The sequence below is a fragment of the Dendropsophus ebraccatus genome, chromosome 14 (genome assembly GCF_027789765.1).
Source record: "Dendropsophus ebraccatus isolate aDenEbr1 chromosome 14, aDenEbr1.pat, whole genome shotgun sequence".
NCBI classification, from domain to species: Eukaryota; Metazoa; Chordata; class Amphibia; order Anura; family Hylidae; genus Dendropsophus; species Dendropsophus ebraccatus.
Genome location: NC_091467.1, coordinates 17,930,628 through 17,957,474, shown reverse-complemented (window position 1 = coordinate 17,957,474; position 26,847 = coordinate 17,930,628). Strand labels below are relative to the sequence as shown.

The 26,847-nt window shown below is 43.6% G+C and overlaps 1 protein-coding gene across 2 annotated transcripts in view; it reads right to left on the bottom strand.

Moving 5' to 3' along the window:
- Window positions 1-3,827: 3,827 nt before the first annotated feature.
- The window catches only part of STAT3 (signal transducer and activator of transcription 3), a 66,542-nt gene continuing 43,522 nt past the window's right edge, over window positions 3,828-26,847 (bottom strand). For both annotated transcript variants that reach the window (XM_069953130.1, XM_069953131.1), the window contains exons 6-24: window positions 26,714-26,795; window positions 23,089-23,183; window positions 21,956-22,107; window positions 20,329-20,487; window positions 17,547-17,639; window positions 17,316-17,375; window positions 16,717-16,746; window positions 16,021-16,114; window positions 14,994-15,041; window positions 13,173-13,256; window positions 10,261-10,359; window positions 9,096-9,231; window positions 8,391-8,443; window positions 8,204-8,298; window positions 7,450-7,589; window positions 7,114-7,329; window positions 6,673-6,715; window positions 4,844-4,950; window positions 3,828-4,699 (exon numbers count right to left, since the gene is read on the bottom strand). In XM_069953130.1, the coding sequence (XP_069809231.1) occupies window positions 4,644-4,699; window positions 4,844-4,950; window positions 6,673-6,715; window positions 7,114-7,329; window positions 7,450-7,589; window positions 8,204-8,298; window positions 8,391-8,443; window positions 9,096-9,231; window positions 10,261-10,359; window positions 13,173-13,256; window positions 14,994-15,041; window positions 16,021-16,114; window positions 16,717-16,746; window positions 17,316-17,375; window positions 17,547-17,639; window positions 20,329-20,487; window positions 21,956-22,107; window positions 23,089-23,183; window positions 26,714-26,795 (1,842 nt within the window). In that variant the 3' untranslated portion in view covers window positions 3,828-4,643. The remainder of the gene's footprint in view (window positions 4,700-4,843; window positions 4,951-6,672; window positions 6,716-7,113; window positions 7,330-7,449; window positions 7,590-8,203; window positions 8,299-8,390; window positions 8,444-9,095; window positions 9,232-10,260; window positions 10,360-13,172; window positions 13,257-14,993; window positions 15,042-16,020; window positions 16,115-16,716; window positions 16,747-17,315; window positions 17,376-17,546; window positions 17,640-20,328; window positions 20,488-21,955; window positions 22,108-23,088; window positions 23,184-26,713; window positions 26,796-26,847) is intronic.

The following is a 26,847-nucleotide window of genomic DNA, read 5'->3' as shown; positions in this document are numbered from 1 at the left end:
CTGTACAGCTCTGCAGTCGGTGTAGGAGGGGCTGGAGGCTGCACCATACAGGCTGGAGCAGAAGAAGAGGAGACATCACATGTGGATCCCTCTGGAGCTTCCTGTTCTCAACTGGTCCACGTGCGCTCGGGGGGCCGACTGAATCAGGGTCAGGACCCCACGCAGACCGATCACACCGGGATGGAACAGACCGCAACATCCCGAAACCCTGGATCATTGATCCACAGCCGCTCCCAGGAAGGAAGGGGGACGTACCCCGATCGACTCGGCTGAGGGGTAAGATATACTTTAAAAAAATTTTTCGGGGGTCTCCTCCTCTTCACGACGGATTCACCACCTCTCGTGCCTTCCCGAAGGGACAGGAAAAGCACTGGTGATTGTGGGAAGGGGAGGGGCTTTTAACCTCTGTTTGTGCTTTTCCTGTCCCTAGGGAGTTAACTCCTGTGGTGCCGTTGTGAAGATGAGGAGGGAAAATAGTGAAAATAAAAATGTGAACAGATAAACACACAAAAAAAATATTTTTACAACAGTAATGCGTTCTGCTTAAGTCAATGGGAAATTCTCCGGCAGTGCACACTCAGTATATGATAACGTCTGCAATTGAATATGACCGTCCAGATACGACCATCTGCTTGCAAAATACAGCCTTCCTGTTCTGTGGCAGCCATTTTGTGACAATGACATCATCAAGAGGGAGGCGGGTCTAAGCTCTGTTAAGCGAGCCTCCCTTTGTCAAATGACTCAGGTGCTCAGCTCTGATTGGCTGAACAAGATGTAAGCAATCTAACAGTTTTACAGAGTCAGTTAGACATCACAGGAGACAAAGTGCATCATGGGAAAGCCCAAACCAGGAAGTAAAGAAAAAATGAAGACACCAACTGGAGCTTCAGGGACCTGCAAACAGCGGGAAGTGCAAACGGAGACAGACTCAGGAGGGATGGTAAGTGGGAAAACTAAGTTTATGATTGATGGGTTTTTTTTTTTATTAGCGCCGGAGTACCGCTTTAAGTTTACAAGACTTGGTGTTAGGCTTATCCACTCAAGCATCTGAAACCATGTGTGAATTTGTTGGTCAACGGCTGCATAAGGTTATCAATAGAGATGAGCTAACTTGCCATAACTTCGGGTTTGTACAAACACCAACGATCACTATGTAAATCCCACTGCCTGGAGAAGGTGGATGCAGGCTGAGGACTGCCTACAGCCTGTGGCTATATCCATCTTTTTCAGGCAGTCCTCAGGCTGCATCCACCTTCTCCAGGCAGCAGGATTCAAATGCTGATCGTATAACTTTGTGCAAACTTTCAGCAAGTTTGCTCATTTCTAGTTGTCAATAATACTATGATGATTAAGTGATCCCTTACTTTTCTGACAAGTGTAGATAACCAGTTGGAATTCCCAGTTTTGGTGGCTCACAGGCTGCGGGCTAAAAGGCATGCAGCCTATGGCCCCGTTTCCACTGAGGAAAGGTAGCGGAATTCCGCGACGGAATTGTCCGCCGCGGAATGCCGTTAGACTCCCATTATGAGCGGGAGGCTATGGGAGGCGCGCGCTCCTGCTCTGTACACGCTGAAGAATGAACATGTTCATTCTTCAGCGCGGACAGGGAAGGAGCGCGCGCCTCCCATAGACTCCCATTATGAGCGGGAGGCTAACGGCATTCCGCTACCTTTCCTCAGTGGGAACGGGGCCTATGAGAGCAAACCTGACAGCTCCCTGGTCTTCCATTGGATTCAGCTGCATCTAGTGGACACATATAAAGATAGAGGTTGCCCAAAAGGCTTGTGGTACTTTTACACGGAGCAATAATTCGCCCGATCGCACGATTAACGATTTTGAATGAACGATGGTTTTTTTTAATAACGATCAGCGTTTAGACGGAACGATACATTGTACGGAAAAATCGTTATGCAATCGTTTTGTGATCGCTTAAGCCTATCTCACACATAGGTGAAATTGCTGAAAGAATGTTTACACGGAACGATCTGCGATTTTTTTGCGAACGACCAACGATAATTTGAGAACATGTTGAAAGATCATGTTGATCGTTCGCTGTGATTACACGTAAGATTATCGTTTGAATCGTTATCATGCAAAAACGAACGATAAATCGTTCCGTGTAAAAGGGCCATAACTCCTTGGATGCTTGGTGACCCTGCAGATAACACAGGATCTATAATTAACAAGAGATACAAGTCACAGTACACCGTCCGCAAACACGACCAATTTTAGGCCACATTTATTAACTGAACGTAAATGGCCGAAACCTACACCTACTCATTACAGAGGGAGAACTGATTTTTTTCTTTCATGTATGAGATTTATAATTTATAATAATTTTTCCACATATCATTTCAAGTACTTCAACTTTGGTGAAAAAAAAGACAGTCTTTGTAAGGACTTGCCACAAAGTTTATGTTAAATGGCGAAGTAAATGCTCACCTTTCACTCCATAGAAACTCCTCTGCTCGGTCATGTGGTTTAATTTCCCACAACATATATCCCATATACAGTGGGTGAATGATAAATGTGCCTCCAAGGAATACCTTGTCAAGGTTAAAGAGGCACTGTCACAATTCTTTATTTTTTTTTTTAAGAAATCAACAGAGGTTATGATCGCAAGCAGTTTTGCAATATACTCTATTTTTTCGGTGTTTAAATCAATTTTATACATATAGCCACTAGGTGTCTCCCTTCCTGTCTAATTGTGGTCCAAGCTACTTCTGTGCTGATATTTAGTTTTTTTTAAACAGAGAAAATACCAACAAAAGAAACACAGACACGCCTTGGTGTGAGTGTGTAAAGGACTGGGACTTCCTGTGTTTTTTTTTTTTTTTTGTTTTTTTTTTAATATAGAAAAAAAAATAATTATATATTAGCACAGTGGGAGCATGGACCACAGTTTGGCCATATGTATACCTTGACTTGGGGTAATAACTGAACACAGCATTAAATCTATGCCATCAAATCTGCTGCAGATCTGCTGTGGATCCTGTACGTGTGAACGCACCCTTAAAACAGACATTTTTTTATTTATATATATATATATATATATATATATACACACAAGTTTGCATTGGGTTACAAGAACAATTCTTTTTGGGACTGTGTTTGTAATCCAAATTCACTCTTAAACCAACGCAAATTTTCCCATAAGAAATCAAAGAAATGCAGACAATTGGTTTCACACCCCAGATATAATGAGCATGAAGGAATGAGCAGCACATATGTGGACACAGTATAGCAGCACTCTCTGTCTGGGGAGAGAGGGGTTACAGCTATAAAGACATTACCTCCACAGTCCTGTCCCCTGATGTAAGCCCCAGCCTAAAGTGGATCTGCCATGATTTGGAAGGTGAGGGAGACTTCCTGGGTCAGAGTACAGGGCTGTAGACCCCGCTATGCAGACCATGCCCCTCCCCCACCCCCTCCCACCCTGTAAAGGGAGCTCCCAAACCAGAGCAATGCTCTTACATCAAGTTACAATTTTGAAAAACTGTGAGCTCTTAATCCAAGTTACTCTGAAACCGAGGCACCACTGTGTGTGCGTTTTTTTTTTTTACACAAAGGTGCCTCTTTATAGGGGTTATCAGGATTTGATGAAACTTTGCTACTTTCTTGTTCTCAGGTTGTGTGTGGTATTACAAGATAGCTCTAGTCACTTTAATCTAACTGCGCTGCATCCCACACCCAAACTGAGGACAGGAAAGGTGCTCTTTCTGGAAGAAAGCGGACATGTTTTTGTAAGCCTGGATAACCCCTTTAAGTTCTCTCACCTTAGTAGACCAAGTCCTAAACACCCATAAACATAAGTAAAACAAGAGACATTTTCTTTTACACATCTTTAAAAATGCAAAAATTGACAAGCATTACCAATACATGCGTACAAAGTTTATTTAACATGACCTTAAAAAGTTATTAAAAACAAAAAGAGGGATTGCACCGTTACTATTTCATAAATATATCTGGATTGTAAGGAATATACAGCAACTGTGAGGAGATAGTGTGTATGTGAGACTATGGGAATATGTCCTTTCGGGGAATACTTACAGGTAAAAGGAAAGTCTTGTTCTTTAAAAAAAAAAAAAAGAAACAGGATAAATTCATTCAAAAAAGATTACTGACACGTCATCCCCTCTCTCCTTTGTAATGACCAATGAGATTAATATACACGTATGCTTATTCACGTAGGGAAATCACTAGGATATAGGCAGTGAATTTACTGCGGTCGTCTTGGTTAAGGAGTAGGGGGTGGAATCACTGAGAGCAGCGGGGACCGTCTCAGAGTAGGTAGAACATCTTTGGTCGGGTCAGACGGGTCAGTTATAGATTTAGCTGTGGACAGTGTGAAATCATGATGACTCAATCATTGCCAAAATGTACTCCTTCTCTACCTATCATCCGGAAAAGTTCCTTTGGCAAAAGACAGGTACACAGAGAGAAAGAGAGAAAGACAAAAGTATACTGGTCGACAGTTCATTGCTTGACAGTTACTGCACCGACATCTATCTGGAGCATATACAACACAGACTCCATAACCGATCAGAAGTGGAGAGCGGGCGCTTGAAAAACATCCAAGAGACGGTCAGCACAGACAAAGTGTATATACCCAGACAGAGCCTCTGTGGAATACAGCCTCAGCATCACATGGGAGAAGATGCACATTCAGGGGCCAGCTCCATGTCGAATGTCACACTCTCTGTGGATGAAAGGATAAGTGTCAGTCATGTACGGATCATCATCTAACCCATCGTTCTCCCGTGCAAAAACACATCATAAATTATTACAAAATCAACAGAAATGTTCCTTCCTGGGAAAAGAAATGTGGATAGAGGACACCTACCAAATGGATTCCCAGTGCTCGCTTCAGCTCCTTCCCCCGGAAATTGCATCAAAGAGTCCAAGGTGCGAGGAGACATGGGCAGGTCTAGAGTGTTGCTACAGGTTGTCCTATTAGTGCAGAAGATAGAAATAATACATCGTTACATTTCCAGTTATTGTAGCTATGAGCAGAGAACCACATCTTTAAAGGGGTTGTCTAGTAAGAATAATAATAAAGCTAAAAAAAACAAACAAGCTGTATCCCCTCCACTGCTCTCCTGCTGCTGTTTCAACACTGCCCGGGTGTCCCTGATCGTCGCTTCCTGGCTACAAAGGGCAAGGCCTCATTCACACGTACAATGTTTTTTTTTTTTAGGACTGTATATTACGTCTGCAATCCGCAAAAAATTTATCTGTAGTGCATCCACAATCCGTATTTTGTTGAGCATGGCAAGGTGATAGTTTAAAACAGGGATAGGGAACCTTCGGCCCTCCAGCTGTTGCAAAACTACAATTCCCATCATGCCTGGACAGCCAAAGCGAAGCTTTGGCTGTCCAGGCATGATGGGAATTGTAGTTTTGCAACAGCTGGAGGGCCGAAGGTTCCCCATCCCTGGTTTAAACAAAGGTGATCCGTATTTGTTGCAGATGTTACACATGAAACATCCGCAAAAAAATGCGGATCCCATAAACTTCTATTGGCCATTTGTTTCGCAACTACAGTCTGCACTAGGACATATGCTATTTTTTCTGCAGAACGGACTGTGGATCTGTAAAACTACAGATGGTGTGAACAGCCCAATAGAAATCAATGGGCCATAAATTTGACCAGACACATTTATAGAACGTGTGAATAAGGCCTAGGAACGCCTTATTCTTTCCACCAGTCTGTCCCTAGAAAAATAAAAATAGCTTGAACTCCTTTAAAATATCAGTGTTTCTTCCTTTTTTTCTATCTCTACCTCTTCTACAACTCCTTAAAGATATGAGTGGTTTTTCTATTCATCTACATATATATGTTTGACAACTCTTAAGACATCATTGTTTCTAAAAGCTAGATAATTTGCCTGATGTCTGTGTAAGAAAAGGGCCTATTACACCAAACGATTATCATCCGTATTTGGCCAATAATTGTTTGGTGTGATAGGTAGTGCTAAAAGGCAACAATCAGCTTCATGTACAATGTCGGCTGATCGTTGTCTTTCAACAGGCTTAATAAAAACGTTATTGACATTCTGTTGGCCACTGCTCTGTGTGATAGGATCAGAAACAGTAGACCGCCACTACTCGTTTACTGGGCCTATTTCACGGCCCAATTATCGTTTAACAAGGGCTGCATGGACATTGTTACCGATGTCATAGCAGCCCTTGCTTAAACTGCATACATTACCTATCCAGGCTGCAGGGCTCCTCTTGTGCTCTGCTTCTCCCTGAGTCCCACGCGCTCCAGGTTCAGAGCAGCCTGTCTCAGCTGACACACGGCTCAGCCAATCACTGGCCGCGGCAGTCCCGGCCAGTGATTGGCTGAGCGGCCTGTCAGCTCTGTAAGGCCGCTCTGAAGCTGGAGCGCGCAGGACCTAGGGAGAAGAACACCACAAGAGGAGCCCTGCAGCCTGGATAGGTAATGTAAATCGTCAGTCGCCGGCTACGCACCGCTATTACACGTAGCCACGTGCGGTCGGCACCCGACAATTATAGGTTCAAACCTATATCAATGATCAGCCGATGATTATTGTCATCGGCTGATCATTGTATTTATTCCACGGAGCGAATAGGCCCCTTAGGTTTGGGTTGTTTTTTCTCTTTCCAAGACACAAAGGAACATTGTATAGGATAACAATGAATACTTACGGTGTAACACAAATAAACTTTGTCTTCAGATAGGGGGCAGCGCCTGTGCACAAAGAGAAAGATTGCAGCTGTAATAATAAATATCTCTGCAGATGCATAAAGAAACCACAGAAACAATCAATACAAATGGTATTAGGCCCCGTTCACAAAGAGCAAGAGAGGCGGAATTCTGCGGCGGAATGACGCCAGCCTCCCTGTCATAATGACACTCAATGGGGGATGCACATCCCGCATCGCTCAGGGTCTTTCCACGCTAAAGAATGAATGTGTTCATTATTCAGCGCTGAGAGATGCAGCGCGTGTCTTTCATAGAGTGTCATTATGACAGGGAGCCTGACGTCATTCCGCCACGCGGAATTCCGCCTCTCTTGCTCTGTGTGAAAGGGGTCTTAAATCGTTCGGCATGCAGATTAGAAGATTCTAGAACAGATTAAGTACCACTACCTGGGTCACTGGGTTCAGGATGTTCTTGGCTCTCTGGGCGGCAGTACTTGCTAAAGGCTTCTTCCTTGGGAATATCAGGGTACAGATAAACGAGAGGAGACACCAAGATGTTGGTGGCATCCATGATTTTGTAACCCATGATGATTTCAGCAAACGACATGCTGTTGAGTTGCTGTTTGGTGTATGGTTCTACAGACTGGATCTGTGTCTTTCCTATGAGATAAACAGATACAGTAATAAAAGAGCAGAGATGCTGAATAATAATAATAATAATAAAAAAAAAAAAAAAAAAAAAAAAAAAAAAAATCGCAAGAATCTTGAATGTTTACCTACCATTAATATCCTTCTCCACCCAGGTGAAGGTTATCCCACCCTCTTTGCTGCTCTCACTGAATCGCAACAGGAATGTCCCTGGTGGTTTGGTGCTCAGAATCGCTCGTTCACGTTCTTTACTGATAAAACCCATAATATACCTGCAAAAAAACTTAGTATTACACACAATATAAAGAAACGCTGGTGCTTGAGGAGTACAATTTTTGGGGGGATTTTGCCTATTTTTAAATCTGTGAATGGTTCATAACTTTTTTCCATATCTGCAGAGATAGTCACAAGGAAAATCCATGGCACTTCAGAATTAATCAAAGGCAAGTTTTTTTTTTTTTGTTTTTTTTTGTTGGGTTACTGTAACACAGCTTCCATTAAGCTGAATAAGAGCTACACTAACCCGGAATAGCCACTATACAAAAGGACGCTGGTTGACCTCAGGGAGCTTAACCAAAACACAGCAGAGACACCATCACATGTCTCGACGTCAGTGTATTCTAGGACACCCCATGGGAAATCAAATATGCAAAAAACAGCTGTCTGTGGATGGATACCTTGCTTGGGTGGTTTCCTTGACTGGAGACATTCCTTGGCTTGGTTGTTCCTTCCCGGAGGAAGGTCTGGCTAGTTGACTGACGACGAGACACGTATGGATGAACCCGAGCATCCTTGAGGCTCACCCATCTATAATGACCAGTGAGTCTGCTGCGCATAGATTTCATGGACATGTACAACAAACAGCTCAAAGTAGCAGAAAACTTACCCTTCATTCCAAAGTGCAAGGATATACTTCTTTACAAGGTCAATGATATTATCCAGCCATACCCAGAAAGAGAAACCTTTACCGGCCATATTTTCCTATGTGGATTTAATGTTAAAAAAAAACGGTAAGAGCAAAGTATTTATTAATTTATCCATTTATGTAAGAATGGTAGGTAAAAAAAAATTACTTTGCAGAACTTAGCCCAGGTGATCTGGCAGCCTGAATAGTTAACTCCAGGACCTAGGGGTAAAAAAAAAAAAAAAAAAAAAAAAAAAAAAAAAGGCACAAGTAAGACAAGTGGCCGATTTAGACAACTATAACATCTGGTTTATTAACCCTCTCCCGCCGTTAGGCAGTAAATTAACGTAGCTGCAGCCTATGCCTGATGCTGCATAACGCTGCAGGATGACGCAGGAGCTGTGCCTGTGTCATCCGCGGTAGGTCCCAGCTCAGTGATAGCTGGAGACCCGCCGCAACTCTCCACATCGGAGCCGCGCTCCGGTGCTGAGAGTTAACGCTATAGACACCTCGGTCAGCACGACCGCAGCATCTATAGGGCTCCTGACAGAGAATTCTCCCTCTAGAGAGGGAGATTTCTCTGTCCGCTGTCTATCGGTGCTCTGCGAAATGATAGTAGAGCCCCTATGGTAGCCATGGAAACCTTCCTGGCTATGGAGGCCGGCGGGGGGAGGGAGGAAAGGCTAAGCTCTGCCCTCTCCCCTCTCTCCATGCCGTTGTCATAAATTTTAACAGCGGCAGGGGACAGAGCAGAGGGGACAGACATAGGGACATCAGCTTATGGGATCATTATGATCCCAAAGGCTGATGTCCTAAAACAACCTGGGCATTGATGCATCAATGTCCCATGGTCGTAAAAGGGTTAAGAACGTACCCAAAAGTTTTTCAGCCAATGTTGTCAACTGCTCAATGCTGAGGCCTCGTTTTGTGGTGGACGAGAACTGCCAGCTGAGAACCTCAGCCACTTGATCCCATGTACCGATAGGAGGTTTAGTGAAAAAGTTTACATTCTGAAGACAAAAAAGAAAGAAAAAGGATTGCATGTTATTAACTCTTTTTTGTTATGAGCTTTTATTTGCATACAGTTTCTATTTGCAGATCTCACTGGTGTGAAGTTTTGATTGATATCTATATAACATGTGTCGTTCTACTTTCAGTAGTAGATTATGTCTGCAGCTGTCATATGCAGTAGTTTGTGTATAATGAATAAAACAGCTAACACTGCCTCTCCTAGCACTGAATGCCAGAGCAAACTAATGCTCTTTCAGGTTCGTGGATGTGACATCCCAGGTCTGCTCAGCAAATCAGTTACTAAGGCGGGATACTGTAGCGATAACCCACCAGCGAATACTAGCAGTCGCAAAGAAGTGATGCACATACTGAAGAACTTAACATCAGCATTAGCTCTTCTATTTAGAAGGGAAGTTTGATAGGGCAGGTTAAGCTGTTTTAAAACAAATGAAATACAGTGGTACCTTGGATTACAAGCATAATTCGTTCCAGGACTGCGCTTGTAATCCAAATCCACTCTTAAACCAAAGCAAATTTTCCCCTAAGAAATCATGCAGATAATTGATTTCACACCCCCAAAATAATGATTTTTTTTTTTTAATTCCGAACATGTAAAACAAATTAAACAAACATTTAAAAACAGCTGAATATATATGTGAGCTCTTTTTGCAAAACGCTCTAAAAGTTACTCTTAAACCAAGTTACCACTGTATAGGCAACTTTTTGGTTTTGTATTATTGCTGGAAAATGTAAGGCTCTATACATTCGGACTGAACCAAATTCTAAGTGAATCTGTGAGCTGCAATTCACATTCCATACTGCTGGTACTATTAGATAGCCGCTAGGCCAACGTAGAAAGATGCTTTTGTTCTCTGGTGCAAAAAGCCCCTGAAGCGCTGCAAGCTGTAATGCCCCTGTAATGTACACTTGGGGCAATACCTATGCACTGACTATAAATTATAGGGAAATATCTGTGAAATACTATGAGGACTGGAGCTGGACTGGTTTAGAACATAGATTACTATTACCTTTGGGTTGTTGGTTAGCATGTTGTACCAGAGGATAGATGCCCAGGCATTCGGCATTTGACATATGTTTGATATCACTACGACAGGCAATGAATGGGTCTGCAGAAAGAAGAAACATGTCCCTTAATTGTGTTATTACATCATACCATTCTCTTCACTTCTTCATTTGGAAACAGTAATCAGATAATCACAGAAACTGATGTAAAGACACTAAAGGGGTATTGGGCTGGTTTCACATGGACTTAATACAGCCATACATCTGTGTCCGTATTACTGACTCAAGTCCTGAAGCATGCGCGGTGCACTTACTTGCTGCAGTAATGTAGTCATTTTCAAGTCATAAAATAGTCCAGCTTAAGTTTAGTAGGATGAAATTTATTTTTTTTTTAATAGATTCAATGCATTTAAACACTTCGTCATGGGGAGAAGGGGCTACAATTCTTGTTAATAGGAACTCCATGACGTGTTTGTACCATGTCCCCTCCACTGCATGTTGTGAAATGTTTTTATAAATTGGATTATTAAGGAAGAAATTCTACTGAATGCCACTAAACAAGACAATACAGATGCATATAACATCGGTCTGACAGACACATGAAACTGGGACTGGAAGTATTTCCTATAGCAACCAGTGACTCTGCATATAATTTCCTTAGCTGCAGCAATATTTGCGAGAATGAAGTCTCATCATTTACTAGGAGATCGATGATCTGGGTCTCAGAGAAGTAAACGTTGCATTCTCTTAATTATTAAAGCATAAAGGATTCTGCCGCTAATAGATGTGATAGCCGCCACTTCCAGCACTTCAGGTAAGTCTGGATCTTTACATTTTGCAGAGTTTCCTTACAAGAAAAAAAAGTAAGTGTCCATGCAACTAATAGCAACCAGAATACATTCCCATTTTTTCAATTTCAATGAGAAAACATGAAAAAAAAATAAATCTGGTTACCAGGAACACTACATCTGCTTTGAGAAAATGAGGCTCAACATATATGATAGAACTTCGATGTGTTTAACATGGTGAGAAAGGACAGTGTGTATATGTACTGCAAATTCAATTCAATCCCTTACAATACAAATCATGCTTATGAAATGTATACAAATAACTTATTATGTAGCATCAGAGGCATGCTGACCAACTCAGGGAAGAATACCAGGGGTGTCAAACTCAGGCCCTCTAGTTGTTGCAAAACTACAAATACCATCATGCCCGGGCTTTAGCTCTGGCTGTCCAGGCATGATGGGAATTGTAGTTTTTTAACAGCTGGAGGGCCTGAGTTTGACACGTGTGATATGGACAGATCATTATGTCTGTGTCATCTGGTTTCCTGGGAATGAACAGCTAGTTTCGCACTGTGTTTTGTTCGTCTTTTTAAAAAATACCGATGGTAAAAACCAATTCTGCTGTATGCCACATTGCAGAATCCGTTTGACATACATTATAATAATAAAAAAAAAAAAAAAAGGATTCAAATTTTTTTAGACAAAAATGTAGTCGACCACATTTTTCTGTATATTAAAGTTAAACGTACTTAAACGGAAACCACAGTGTACTTAAAGGGGTAGTGCGGCGGTAAACAATTATTCACAGAATAACACACATTACAAAGTTATACAACTTTTGTAATCTATGTTATGTCTGTGAATGGCCACCTTCCTCGTGTCCCACCACCCCCACCCGTGTACCCGGAAGTGTGGTGCGCTATACATACCTGTCACGTGCCGACTAGTCTCCGATCTTCAGTCAGCGATGTCGTCTTCGGACGGCCGGGCCGAATCCCTCCATCCGTCCTGAGTGCCGGCCGCCCTCTTCAGCGTCATCAGATGCTCAGCCGCGATTGTTTGGCTCAGCCAATTGCGGCTGAGCAGCTGATGACGCGGCCACGTCAACGGCTGCTCAGCCGCGATTGGCTGAGCACAGTTATGCTCAGCCAATCGCGGCCGAGCAGCCGATGACGCGGCACTCAGGACGGACGGAGGGATTCGGCCGAAGACGACATCGCTGACTGAAGATCGGAGACGAGTCGGCACGTATAGCGCACCACACTTCCGGGTACACGGGTGGGGGTGGTGTGACACGGGGAAGGGGGCCATTCACAGACATAACATACATTACAAAGTTGTATAACTTTGTAATGTGTGTTATTCTGTGAAGAATTGTTTACCGCCGCACTACCCCTTTAATATTAGGATCAAGAGAAGATATGGAGAGGACCTGCTCTTTTAGATGGTGGACTGTGGGTTTCTGTTTCATGTACTTTTTGTACTGAGGTGTCATGTTTATAGGTGTTGGCCCGTTCACACTGAGCAAGAACGTCGGAATTCCGCTGTGCTCAGTGTTTCACTGTGAGTGAAGGAGAGGGCGCACGCGTGTTCGCTGACCTATAATTGTCACCAACCGTGCATCGCTACGTGTAATAGCGGTGTGTGGCCGGCGGCTGACGATTTGCAAAGTGCATACATTACCTATCCATGGTCCAGGGCTCCTCTTGCGGTCTGCTTCTCCCCGGGTCCCGCGTGCTGCAGCCTTAGAGCGGCCTGTCTTAGCTGACAGGCCGCTCAGCCAATCAACCGCCACGGCCAGTGGTTGGCTGACCGGCCTGTCAGCTAAGACAGGCCGCTCTGAAGCTGCAGCTTGCGGGACCCGTGGAGAAGCGGACCTTAAGAGGAGCCCTGGACTATGGATAGGTAATGTTTGCAGTTTAAGCAAGGGCTGCAAGGACATCAGTAACGATGTCCATGTAGCCCTTGTTAAACGATTATCGAGCTGTGTAATAGGCCCAGTAAATGAGCGCCGATCTAGCAGATAGGTGCTCGTTTACAGTTATTATCAGTCCCCCATCGGCCATGTAAAAGTACCCTTTAAGGAACTAGTCGGTGCAGAAATTTTCACCATAAAAACGTCTTCTTACCTCAAGATCGATTTTTAAACCTTGGTGATAAACTTCAGTTTCAAAGGTGATTAAGTGAAGTTCTTCAGTTACGATAAGAGATGCCTGGAAGTAAATAATTCAAATGTCACAGCTCTAGCCTTAAGTGTATGCCCATTTCCGAATACATATATACACTCATTAAGAAAAATAAATAGCTCACCCAGATAGAAATGTCTGCGAGACTCAGCGTACAGTAATGGCCCAGGCAGACATGTAGTCTAATTGGATGCAAAGTGTTGTCACAAGAGGGAGTAGAAGTTCTTTCCTTCCTGCCCTACGTAAATGCTACTTGTGGGTAGTGTACCTTTAAATGAGAGAGCGTTGACTGTTCGACGTGGCTCCGCGACACACTCGACAATCTGTCCAGTTGACAGACGTTAAGAGGGTGCCCATCCTGACAATTTTTGCTTGTTGAGTGAATCTATCACAAACCCCATAACTAATTAAGTGCTAGTTCTGCCCATTTGGTGAAATATCAATGTACATAGTGATAACTTTTTTTTTTTTAAAACGTTCCACACTGCGTTGGCGATAAATCTGAGTTTTTAACAATAAGCAAATTACTTCTTTAGGTGCACTGGAGAGCATTGGTAACGCTGGCTGCATCACTTCCCACAGCTTTTGTAGCAACACTTTCTGACGAAGCGGAAGTCCGCAAAAACGTTTGTCTGATTGCACCCGCTCCTCCACCTTCCCCCTTCCCTGCTATGTTCATTCCTGGATGAATAAAGTATCCTCGGCATCTAAAGTGGTGAGTGACCGCCTCAATTTTTCTACCTAATTCTACTTTCTTTGTATTACCGAGCCGCCCCTGCACAGTAACTCTACCTAAAGGCAGCAGCAACAGAACTACTGCATGTGAGTAACGTCACTGTGCCGGGGTGGCTTGGCGATCCCCATATCTACAGGAGCAGAGGGGAGTGATGTGGCCATGGTTACTAGTACTCTTAGCAACCTGTGCAGCTAAAGAAGTCATTTGTATACTGATTAAAATGCTAATTTATGGCCAACAGTGATCAGGTATCATTATATACAGTTTAATGCCCCCTATTAGGCCATACTAGAGCTTTATTAGTGACAAAGATAGACCGATACCCTTAAGAGTTTGACAAGTCTTTTGCTGGCCACTGGCATTCTGGAAATGATATCTTTAGGGCGTCACTGCGCCATGGTGATCTTCTCTCAAAACCAAGTTCTCTGTATTGTTTCAGCACACTAACGGCGTACGTTTTTGTAATAGAAAAAAGGTAACAGCATCCGGGCAGTTTAAAGTGCAAAAAGCCCGTGTAGGTCGTAACGTTGCTGCTATGTATGTGTCATGAGGTAATAAAGCACTTTTTGCACTTTGAACTGCCTGGAGGCTGTTACCTTTTTTCTATTGCATGGACTTGAGTTCTGGTGGACTACGGGACTGGTGATTTTAATTTCATCCATTTTTCTATACGGTTTTGAACTGAAGGAGCGCTGTGGTATTTTTTTTTAAAAAATTTGGCGTAAGTTTTTGTGTCATATTAGCTGCCAGGAGTATGGACCTGTAGCTGTAATGTGCTGCCTTTACATAGGATGCACTTTAAGTAGGCCTAACGGGAAAAAGTTCTACTAGCACAGGATACAGTGTCCACTTTGTATGTCATAAAGCTTTCATGGCAACAGCAAGGTTATATATATATACATACACATTGAGATATATATATATATATATATATATATATATATAGCAATGATTCATCTTGTAAATCAAGTAGCATCAAGTACACACAGTGCTCCCACGTAAAGCATACTGAAAACATCCCTACTTACATCACAGTTAGCTCGTCCACCATTGCCACATCGCTGCTCTCTTAAAGTCTGGAAGAAATATACATTTAGTAAGACATGATCTAAAGAAAAAAGTTTTTTTTTTTTTTTTTTACTAATCTGCACTGATTATTTAGAAAACTTAGCTGTGGCAGACATATTGAAAGCACAGACATCCTTGTTGGCCTGTCTGTATAGACCCAGCAGTAACATATTTGTGACTTATAGCAATTGTAATGAATGGTGCTAAAAAAAATAAATAAAATAAAATCAATTGATAGGAAGAGGCCAGAACAATTATCTGAATATACTATCTATTCTGCTAAAGCTGGTGATGTAATTCAATAGTGCAGCTGTATATCAGACTTCTATTTCACCCACTAGTGATAATGGATAAGCCTTGCTGATAACATCCTGAATGCACAGCAGAGAGAAGCAGAAATAAGGAAGTTTGAGATTACTGTGTGCACTCTTAAAGCGACTCTGTACCCACAATCTGACCCTCCAAACCGCTTGTACCTTCGGATAGCTGCTTTTAATCCAAGATCTGTCCTGCGGTCCGTTTGGCAGGTGATGCAGGTATTGTCCTAAAAAAAACAACTTTTATACTTGCAGCCCTGTGTCAATCTGGCGTTGGGCCAGTCTAATGCATACACACTCTAGGCCACGCCAGTTTGTTTAAAAGTTGTTTTTTAGGACAATAACTGCATCACCTGCCGAACGGACCCCAGGACAGATCTTGGATTAAAAGCAGCTATCTGACGGTACAAGTGGTTTGGGGTGGGCAGATTGTGGATACAGAGTCTTTTTAAAGCTGTATTACATGGCCCTATGCACATGGTATCTGCTAGATCGGCGCTTGCTTACCGAGCTGCGTGACATAACAATGCATTCGGGCAGCCCTTGCTTTCATCAGCACATGGCTGGCAGCTATTGTGTATAGGCCCTTTTCAGCATATGGTTCTATATGCTGCCTAGGATTACATAAAATTGGAATTGACCTTAGCTACCCACTGATACATGGTCTTACCAAGTGTTTGAATTCAGCAGACAGACTACCATTGTTGGATTCCTCCATATTCATCACCTTTGTGTTTGTACCAAGGATATTGAACTTGCGAGAACTAAGGAAAGGCAAGAGGCTCATTAGTAATCACAGCCAGACTGCATCTATCTACAACCTGAAACACCAAAGGCACAGCAACAAGGCTTCTTTGTAATGACCATCCTGTAAATATGTATTTCAATGGAAGAACAAGCTGATTTCACACATAAAGGTCCTTTTAGACCTAAAGATTTGTTGGCCGCGCTGGCTGCAAACGAGCACAAATCACCGAGACTCGAAGCTTGTTGGCCGTGTCTTTACACAGCGGGACATAATGAGCGGCCGGGCTGCACAAACTATAGTTGTATCCGGTTGTATTTTGTTCCTGCAGCCGGCGACCGGCTCTCCATTCCTCCCACTGCCACACGGGCCGATTATTGGCCGCAAGAGTGTTTCTTGCAATGCTCCTGGATGTTAATTGGCTCATGTAAAAAGCTCTTTAGTATGGAGAACACTGAATACAAATGGATTCATCTGAATCTGACCCATGTCTATTACGGTTTGACAAACCCTCCATTTTCAGATAGATCAGACCGTGTAAGGGAAAAGCCTGAGGCAGAAAATATCAGTTGTGACTGCAGACAGTCATATATAAAAAAAAAACACAAATAGACTTCTTACCCTCTAAGTGCAGCAACATCTCCAGAATCCCTATAAATAAATTAAAAAAATATATATCAGAAAAGTTCTAGAAGCAACATAGAGCAAGAAGTGAGCCATTTTAATCCAAGAATGCATACTGGAGAGGACCCTGAGGTCAAGTGAACAAAAAAGAACTGCCCATGTGTGGTGCTTTGCCATGATTTTCTCTCAACCATGGTGAAGGGGGTTGGGGGTTCCTGCCCTAAAGCTTCCATTTAAGTTCTTTTTTACAGGCAGTTCCCTATCTCCCACTGAAACTACATGAGATGCATGAGGTTGCCTCATTGGAAACACCATGGATACAATCTTTAAATTGCTGTTTTTTATTCGGCAGGCCATAGATTCCTATGAAAGTCTATAGCCCACCTTCATCTCTCCTGAATGACCCAGAGAGAAGCAGACAGATCATGGTGCTCTGCAGAGGGCTACAGACGCTTCTTTCTAGCAGCTGTTGGAGGTATCAACATCCAACCCCTAGTGGTGACGACTTCTGACACATCTTTATAACATGTCAGAATATTTAATTAAATTGAGATACTGTACACTGAGAATATAAACTGAATAAATCTTTTACTTACTTATCAATGCAGACTTTGATTTTCAGCTGATAGTTCAGTTCGGGAAACTTGACAAGAAGCCTGTGAACAGAAGCATTACACAATGCGAGCTGATCTATACAACATCCACAGACTACAGCTGAGCCTTACACAAGGCATAGAATTAGGTTTATGCTTAACTGCCCATGTTTAGGCCCAGGGTATGCCATATTGCATGCCTGCCCAGACGCTGGAGTGCACGCTTCTCATTACCTGACTTTGGTTGTGAACTGTACTCCTGTCTTGATCACCAAGGGCCGATCCGGGTGCATAGGCATGCAAGGCTGTCTTTCCACTACAAAGGCACTGGGTAAGAGGAGAGGAAATATAAATGTTACAACCAACAACCAATAAGTTCCTAAATTAAGCAGACTGTCATATACGGATATGCAGATATGTCACACACCTCATAATATAATACAACTGCAAGCATGGACCATGGAACTATTGAGCAGGTGTATAAGTACATAAGTATCTTAAAGGGAACCAATCACCCCGAAAATCAATGTAAAGATAAGGATATGTGCTGATAGATCACCCAGCACACTTCCCAAATATGCCCCTGTAACCTCTGTGCCCCCCTCAATGAGACAGTAATCTTACTTTCTTCTTGTCACGCGCTGTATGTAAATTTTTGCTAACTAGTCCGGGTGGGCGTATGTAGTCCTGGTGGGCGTATGTAGTCATGGTCCGGGGGCGTATCTACTCACGGTCCGGGGGCGTATGTAGTCGCGGTCTTCGGCTGTGATCACGCCCAGAGGGGCGTGATTCGGCGGCTTGCGGTCCAGTGACGTCATCCGGCGGCTTGCGTTCCGCGTCGCGGCCGCGCTGACGTGTTCGGGAACCCGCGCATGCGCAGTACGTCAGCGTCGTCTCCCGCCGTACTGCGCATGCGCGGGTTCCCGAACACGTCGGCGCGGCCGCGACGCGGAACGCAAGCCGCCGGATGACGTCACTGGACCGCAAGCCGCCGAATCACGCCCCTCTGGGCGTGATTACAGCCGAAGACCGCGACTACATACGCCCCCGGACCGTGAGTAGATACGCCCACGGACCGTGACTACATACGCCCACCAGGACTACATACGCCCACCCGGACTAGTTAGCAAAAATTTACATACAGCGCGTGACAAGAAGAAAGTAAGATTACTGTCTCATTGAGGGGGGCACAGAGGTTACAGGGGCATATTTGGGAAGTGTGCTGGGTGATCTATCAGCACATATCCTTATCTTTACATTGATTTTCGGGGTGATTGGTTCCCTTTAAGTGACTTTTAAATAGCAGGAAACCTGTAGAGGGCACAGACATGGCATTTATTTACCTATATATACCACTTAAATAAGTAATGCCACTTTTTTTTTTTTTTTTTTTAAGTACTGTGTCCAATGCTGTATGGCCCTGGGGAGATTTGGGAAACCAGATGGGTCCACACTTCTTGATTTTATTATTCAGCCACATGATGATTTACTTTGCCCTTTGAGCTTATGGACAGAGGAAAAACAATAAAGGATGGGGCTTCTTGTCTCCTCCTTTTCAAATTGGCCCTGCGGCGTTCTGCTCTCACTTCCTGTTTTGGCATAGGGGGGAACGGGAATGGGATGAAGCAGTGCTGAGCTGAACGAGCTCGGCATTGCTGTGTCTCCCTCTGACATTACACATGTTCCAGGGGAATCCCAGCCCTGGAGACACGTGGTATGTCGGAGAGAGAGACATAGAATAAGTAAAAACATACTTATCAGGTCCCAGGTCACATCACCGCCCGCGGCTCACAAAGAGGAGAGCGGTGGTTGAGATCTTAGCCAATGAATTGTCAACAGTGTAGTAGGCAAAAAATTGCCAAAAGTGCAAAACTAAGAAATTTTGCTATTGAAAAATATTGGCAAAATTTTCAAGATGAATACTTGCTGTAGTTCACAATAGACAGTAGAGCGCATTTTTTTCCCCAAGCGGTTGTGAGATACATGTGAAGTTTAAAGTGTCACTGTCGTTTAAATTGTTTTTGCAGAAATCAATAGTACAGGACTTTTTAAGAAACTTTGTAATTGGGTTAATTAGCCAAAAAATGCATTTTTATCATGAAAAAGCAGTTTGAAGCTCTCCCCCCTGTCTTCATGGTTATCTATGGAAAGGGGAGGGGTGAAGAGAGATGAGACACCAAAACAGGACAATAAAGAGTTCATTTACAGCTATATCACCGGGCTATCTCCTCTGAAGTCAGCACTGACCTCTCTGACCTCTGAAAACAGCTTTCACACAGGTCCCGTTGTGTAATCCTTTGTTCTCTGCTGGCGACTGATCTCCCTCCTCCCCCTTCCCATCCTTTCCCCTCTCCATAGGTTAGACAGGGCCCGACTGATGTAAAAGAGTTGGGATTTCCTGATAATGAGTAGTGAATGAGAGAGAGGAGGGGGGGGGTGGGAGACCTGGGCAAAGTCTTTCTGAATGCAGATAACGGCATATGTGCCTAATAAACCCAATTACAAAGTTTCTTAAAATCGCCATTACTATTGATTTCTGCAAAAAGAAAAACAAAAAAAAAAAAACGACAGTGACGTGTCTCTTATATGTGTGTATATTGTGCAGAAAATGTTTTTCAAAGGCCGGACTGAGGGAACCCTGACTCACTTGTGCTACAACATACAAAAGGAATAAAAAAAGGAAGCGATGATGGTGGTTTGCAGTAATGACAGTTAGTGTTGCCTCACAGTTCACAAGGAAGGTTACAGATATTCTCACAACAGCATAAAGAAGGTGAGGATTTCACTGCCTACCATGTGCACTAATTTTCATGCAAGGTTATAGAGTTTGTATTTTACTATAAATTGTTGCAGGTTTCTGGCGTGCAAGCTGCTTTGTAAGTCTACTGTTCCCCAATCTGGCCTTATATCGTCATATACAACAGGGATGTCAGTTTGAGTTGAAAAAAAGGACCTGTCACAAAACTGTTAGGCCCCGCCATACTATGGAAGCAGATCACAATGCGCCACCACACACCTCTTCATGAGATTTCTGAATAATTCCACAATCCTCTCTTCTAGCATAGGGCGGTGCTGAATGATAGGGTCTCCCTTGTAGGAAACTTTTTGTTGCAACTCCTCAAGTTTCTTTATCTGCTGCCGGGTCTGTAACTGAGATTCGGCCAAAGATGTTATCCTGCAAGAAACAGGAAGTCCAAAATGTCATAATACTTTCCTCTATTACATACAAATATTCCCGCTTACTTATCTTTGTGACTACAAAAACTACGCTGGAACATTAGCAAATATACACATGCTTACTATCTGACCTCTGCATTCCCAGAATGTAAGGGTACTATTACATGAAACGATTATCGGACGTTTTTGGTTTTCTTTAAATCGGTCAGGTTTTAAATGCGCAATGTTGGCTGATCGTTGATTTAAACCATGACCTGAAATCCCGATAATGATATTGATGGTCTGCTGGCTGTCGTTCCGTGTAAGGCCCGTTGACACTGACCAAAAGCGGCGAAATTCCGCGGCGGAGAATCCTGCCATGCTCAGTGTCCTGCAGTAAGTGAATAGGAGGGCGCACGCGTCTGCTTCCTCCCCTAAAAGAATTGACATGTCATTTCTTTGAGCGGAGAGTGGCAAGAGCGGATGCCCACACCTTCCCATTCACTCACTGTAGGACAATGAGCACGGAGGGATTCCGCGGTGGAATTCCGCTGTTGTTGCTCAGTGTGAAATAGGCCTGAGGGTGGGTTCACACTGAGGAATTGTAGAGGAAAGTTTTCTGCTTGAAATTCAGCTCTGGCAGAATATGAGCAGAATTCAAGGGGAATGCAAGCAGAATTTTAGCCCCCACTGACTTCTATACGATTCCTCTAGTAGAATCCGCCCACAGAATTGACACTTCTTTGGCCCCGTTCACACTGAGCAAAAACGTCGGAATTCCTCGGTGGAGAGCTCCCTCCGTGCTCAGTGTCCTGCAGTGAGTGAATGGGAAGGCGTGTGCGTGTCCGCTCCCCACTCAAAAAAATGACAATCAATTCTTTGAGCGGACAGGGGAGGAAGCGGATGCGCGTGCGTCCTCCCATTCACTCGCTGCAGGAAACTGAGCACGGCGGGATTCCATCGTTTTTGCTCAGTGTGAACGGGGCTATTAGCCGGAAAGCTGATATGCGCCAGAAAATTCTGCTTGGAAATTCTGCAGTGTGAACAACAGAACGGAAATCTCATTGAACACAAAACTCATTGAATTTAAAGCTGAAATAAGAGTGGATTCCTCTTAAATTCATCCCCTATTCCTCAGTGTGCACATATCCTTATAGGAGCAGCAGCAGCAGACTGTCACTATCTCCTTTGGCCCACACGGAGGATCTAAAGATCATCCAGGCAGTCCCTCCCGCAGCTCCCCTCTTCATGTCTGTGCATGTAATAGCACAGACACAGAGCGGGGAATGAGGAGCAAACGTCAGGTCAGTGCTCGCTTGCTCCTAAATATCGTGCCGTCTACTATGTCTCTAAGTTCACGCTTCTAATTTTTCTTCATTTACAGGACAGGCCTATTCATATTCACTATATTTAGGAGATATGAGTAAAACTGAAATATTTACTTAAAAATTTATAAAAGGAAACCCCAAAGTCACCATGTTCCTTACCAGTTCTCCAGACGGTCAAGACAGATATTCGGGGGTCCACCAATGCATGCAATCTGTTGTCTCCTTTTCCAATCTGCCAGCTCTTCATCTGTTAAAGTCTTCTGGACATACTCCATGGCTGAAAGGAGCCCAGCCAGGTCACTGATGATGGTCTGCCATAAGTAAGGAGGATAACATTAAAGAACGCAGGACAAGCAGTTTATTCAAAACATAGTTCATACTACAGGATAGGCCTCCTTAAAGGGGTTGTCTAGGATTGAAAAAGGATGGCCCTTTTCTTCCAGACACAGCACCACTCTTACCTTTCTTGTTTGAAAATTTTTGGTGATTTTTTTTTCTAATTTTCTATTTTGCTATCTATATCATAAACCAATGCTCAAATCTTGCAATTTTCATTCAAATCGCTGAGGCTACCACTAAGCGGAGAATTCCAGCAGTGTCATCACGGACAGGATTACAGTAAAAGGTGACATCAGTGTATGGATAACAGAAGACCTGCCACCGTATACAATAGCTGAAGCTCAGAGATCAGACTCCCCTCCCTGTGAAATGACCTCTGCACAGGTCACATAGCATCACGCCATAAATTACAAAAGCAACTGCCCACACGAATGTTGTAAATAATCTCTTTATATGCATACAACAGCTACAGGATTGTCATAGCCCTTAAGCCAAACATAACCTTCCTATTAGAAGAAGTGAGATTGTTTATAATTAACCTGAAATCGGTCACCATATTACATAAAATAGTCATTAGTTACGATTGTTACAATAATTGTCACAATGATCGTTTACTCTATCTGATCCCAGAAAAAGAATGAAAGATGTGGAATTATACTGAACAATTAGTAAAGACCAACAATGATTTTAGGGTCAGATCTAAATTAACGATCAAAGACACACAAACAATTTTTCGATGGTCGCCTGCAATTACACAGGCTGACTATCGTTTAAATTCGAACTATAATCATCCTGTGTAATAGGGCCCTAAATCTATCGAGGCTTGTTACATTCTAAGGTTATTCTTGCCAAATTTGCTTTCTGCAGGTTTAGATATATGGTATACATATGTCTCGTATTCCCAATTATTTAGTAGGCATCTACTTAGTACTGTAAGATGACAGAATTATTACCCTTCGTAACTGGTCCAACGCAGTCAACATCTGTTCCAGCTGCTGCATCTTTTGCCGTGTCACCGACTGGTTGTTGCCATTAAGATCTGAAAGGTCTATGACATAAGAGTAAGAACATGTGCTTAGAGTGCATCGGTCACAGCATATGCCTGTCACAGGTCTTCATGCCTGGACAGCTAAAACACACTGTCCAGGGCCTCAAGTTTGCACCTGTGCCATATAGCTAATCGTTGTATGATCAATATCTCTGTACCCATTATCTCTTAAGGTCCTATTACACACACAGATTATTTGACAGATTTTTGAAGCCAAAGCCAGGAAGAGGAGAAATCTCAGCCTTTTCTTTATTACCTGTTCTCTGTTTACAGTCTGTTCCAGGTTTTGGCTTCAATGATCTGTCAGACAAATCTGTGTGTGTAATAGGGCCTTTAGGGCAGACATGAGATCTTCAACAGAATCCTACACAAGGAATGGGCATAGAGGTGGACAAGTAAAGGCCCTATTCCACCAACAGATCTGACGACAGATTATCTGCCTAAGATTTGAAGCCAAACCCAGGAAGAGACTATAATCAGAGAACAGGTCATAAAGGAAAGACTGGATTTCTCCTCTTTTCAAATCCACTTCTGCGTTTGGCTTCAAATCTTTGGCAGATAATCTGTCCTCAGATCTGTTGGTGGAATAGGGCCTTAAGGTGGAGCTGGGAGAGGATGGGTGTGAGCACCCAGGGGAACTCAAAAGGTGATGATTTAATCCTGTAGTTCGCCAAGAGTCAATTGACACAGAGGAGGCTGACATCCTGACTAGACCTAAGCGAATTTACAGTAATAGCAAAGCGCTTCATTAGGTTGCCAGTCTGCTTATCAGTCCGCTGCCTTTGGAACCCATGCCGCTCCTCCCCGGGTGCCTGGAAAAGCTGGATCTAGTCCTGGGAAACTAGACAAATTTCCCAAGACTGGATCCAGCTTTTCCAGCCATCCGGGGAGAAGCGAAATGGACTTCAAAAGGCAGCCGACTACAGCATGTCACGTTCTTGCTGTCAGACTGGGGAACTCATGACCCAGCTTTAGTATAGATGCAGCTGAGCTAGGATGAACCAAAAGATGCTGTGGGAATACTGGTGGGTAATGAGTGCTTAACAGGGTTTTCCAATTAAAACCTACTTGTCCCTTATAAACAGTATAGGGTACAAGTAAGAGATTGCCAATGGTCCAACCTCACTGCCCCCCCGGTAAGCTCCAGATCGCCCCTGACTCCTTTGTTTTAAATAAAGCTACGGGTCGGCATGTGACCCATGGCTCTATTCATTCCCTCTGGATCTGCTGGAAGGAACCAAATGTTTTGTTCAAAACAAAGGAGCAGGGGGCCGATCTGGAGATCACCGCGGGGGCACTGAGGTAAATTGGAAAACCCCTTTATGTCCGCATAAAAAAAAGAAGCAAGATCCTGTTTCTAAACAGGTTATGCAGGATATGAAAAGCACAGCTGCTCTTTTCCAGAAACAGTGATGCTCTTGTCCTCCGCGTGTGTAAGGTTTTGCAGCTCAGTTCCACTGAAGTAAGTGGCATTATAATACCATAAAGAACAGGTGTAGTGCTGTTTCTGGAGGAAGGTGGCCATGTTGTTCTAATTCTGGGTAACCCCTGTTCCTATTAAAACAATATGGTCAGGAAAACCAAGTGACCTTGCAGTAAGTAAGCTCCCCCATGTTTACTTTAGATATATCAAGGATTTTACTTTAATTTGTGGTCATCTGTCTCCTGCAGACAATGCAGACTTCAAACAACTACGGTACTAATCTTACATAAACAATACAGGCTTTGCTAGGGACCCACACACAATGTTAGTAATGGCTAACACATTAATGGGACACTAAAGGCCCTATTTTACAGAGATTTGTCTGACAGATCAGTGAAACCAAAGCCAAGAACAGATTATAAACAGAGAACAGGTCACAAAAAGAAAGACTGAGATTCCTCCTCTTTTCAGATCCATTCCTGGCTTTGGCTTCAAGAATCTGTCAGATAAATTTGTGTGTGTAATAGGGCCTATTACCTGTCGTCTGGTGTAGCAAGGCAGCTCCCGGACAGCCACAAAATAACTAACCCCATAGCACATTCAGCGATTCTCATTCTGTAATAGATCTTGCAAACTTGTCTAGGTAGGTTTTAGGCCACAGTCGTTTTTCAGGACCATATATGATGTCTGCAATCATCTGCAAACTTTGTGCACAATTCCCCCCAAATTTGTCTGTAATGTATCTGTGATCCATATTTTTTTGCAGATCAGCAAAGAAGGGGGAAGGTGATAGTTAAATAAGTGGGAATGGTTTAAAATGATTACTCATCCGTATTTTTTCACAGATTTGTGGATGTTACGGACGGTTCTTCTATAAAAATTTATGCATCTGCAAAAATTACAGGAGCTCCCACTGACTTCTATGGGAGAATCCGTACTGTGAATACAGTCTATACACTAGAGGCTGTCATTAAGTTTTGCAGTAATAATTTTTGCTGCAGATCCATTAACTATGAACAATGAGAACAGCCCAATTAAAATCAATGGGCCCTAAATTTGTCCCCAATTGTGGTTCTGCAATTATGGACAAAACTCACGGAATGTGTGAATGTAGCCTTAGGGTATATTCACACGGACGAGCTCGCAGCGAGATTCCCGCTGCGAGCCCGGCAGGTCCTGGCAGTTCCCATACACTACATACTTGCTGCGGTCTAAACGACCGCAGCGAGTATGTAATTATACCGCCCTTAACCCCTTCTGCTCCCGGCCGGCTCCCCCGCTGTAAGCAGCATACTTTACCTGACCTTGCTGCACGGGTCCGGCGTCCTGCTCTCCCGCCCGGCCAATCAGTGGCTGCGGCTGGGCAACACACTGATTGGCCGGACAGGAGAGCAGGACGCCGGACCCGTGCAGCAAGGTCAGGTAAAGTATGCTTACAGCGGGGGAGCCGGCCGGGAGCAGAAGGGGTTAAGGGCGGTATAATTACATACTCGCTGCGGTCGTTTAGACCGCAGCAAGTATGTAGTGTATGGGAACTGCCAGGACCTGCCGGGCTCGCAGCGAGAATCTCGCTGCGAGCCAGTCCGTGTGAATATACCCTTAAAGGGAACCAATCACGCAGAATATGCCCCTAATGATAGGAAACGTGCTCGTACATCACCCAGCACGCTTCCCAAACATACCCCTGTACCCTCCGTGCCCTCCTTGTTTACACCATACTCTTACATTTCTGAAGTCTCTTCTCCTGCCATACTGCGCATGTGCGGCATGCTAAAGACGTCACCGCGCCGTCAAAGTGGAACGTAAGCCCTGAGCGACATCAGTGGAGCGCAGGTCTTTCAATCACGCCCCTCTGGGCGCGATTACAGCGCTCACAACCGCCCAGGACAGTAACTACATACGCCCACCATGACTACTTACACCTAATTACCATACAGCGCGGGACTTCAGAAATGTAAGATTGCGGTGTAAACAAGGGGGGCATGGAGGGTACAGGGGCATGTTTGGAAATGTACGAGCATGTTTCTTTATCATTAGGGGCATATTCGGCGTGATTGGTTTCCTTTAACGTTAGAACAAGGTACATGCATAGATTGCAATAACTCACCACTTTGGCTTTTTAAAGTTTTGTAGTTGAAATCAAAGTCATCCTGAAGATTCTCCACAACTTTCATTTTCTGTTCAAGATCCTGGGAGAGAGAAGAAGAAAAAAAAAAAAAAAAAGGGATGACGATGGATTAG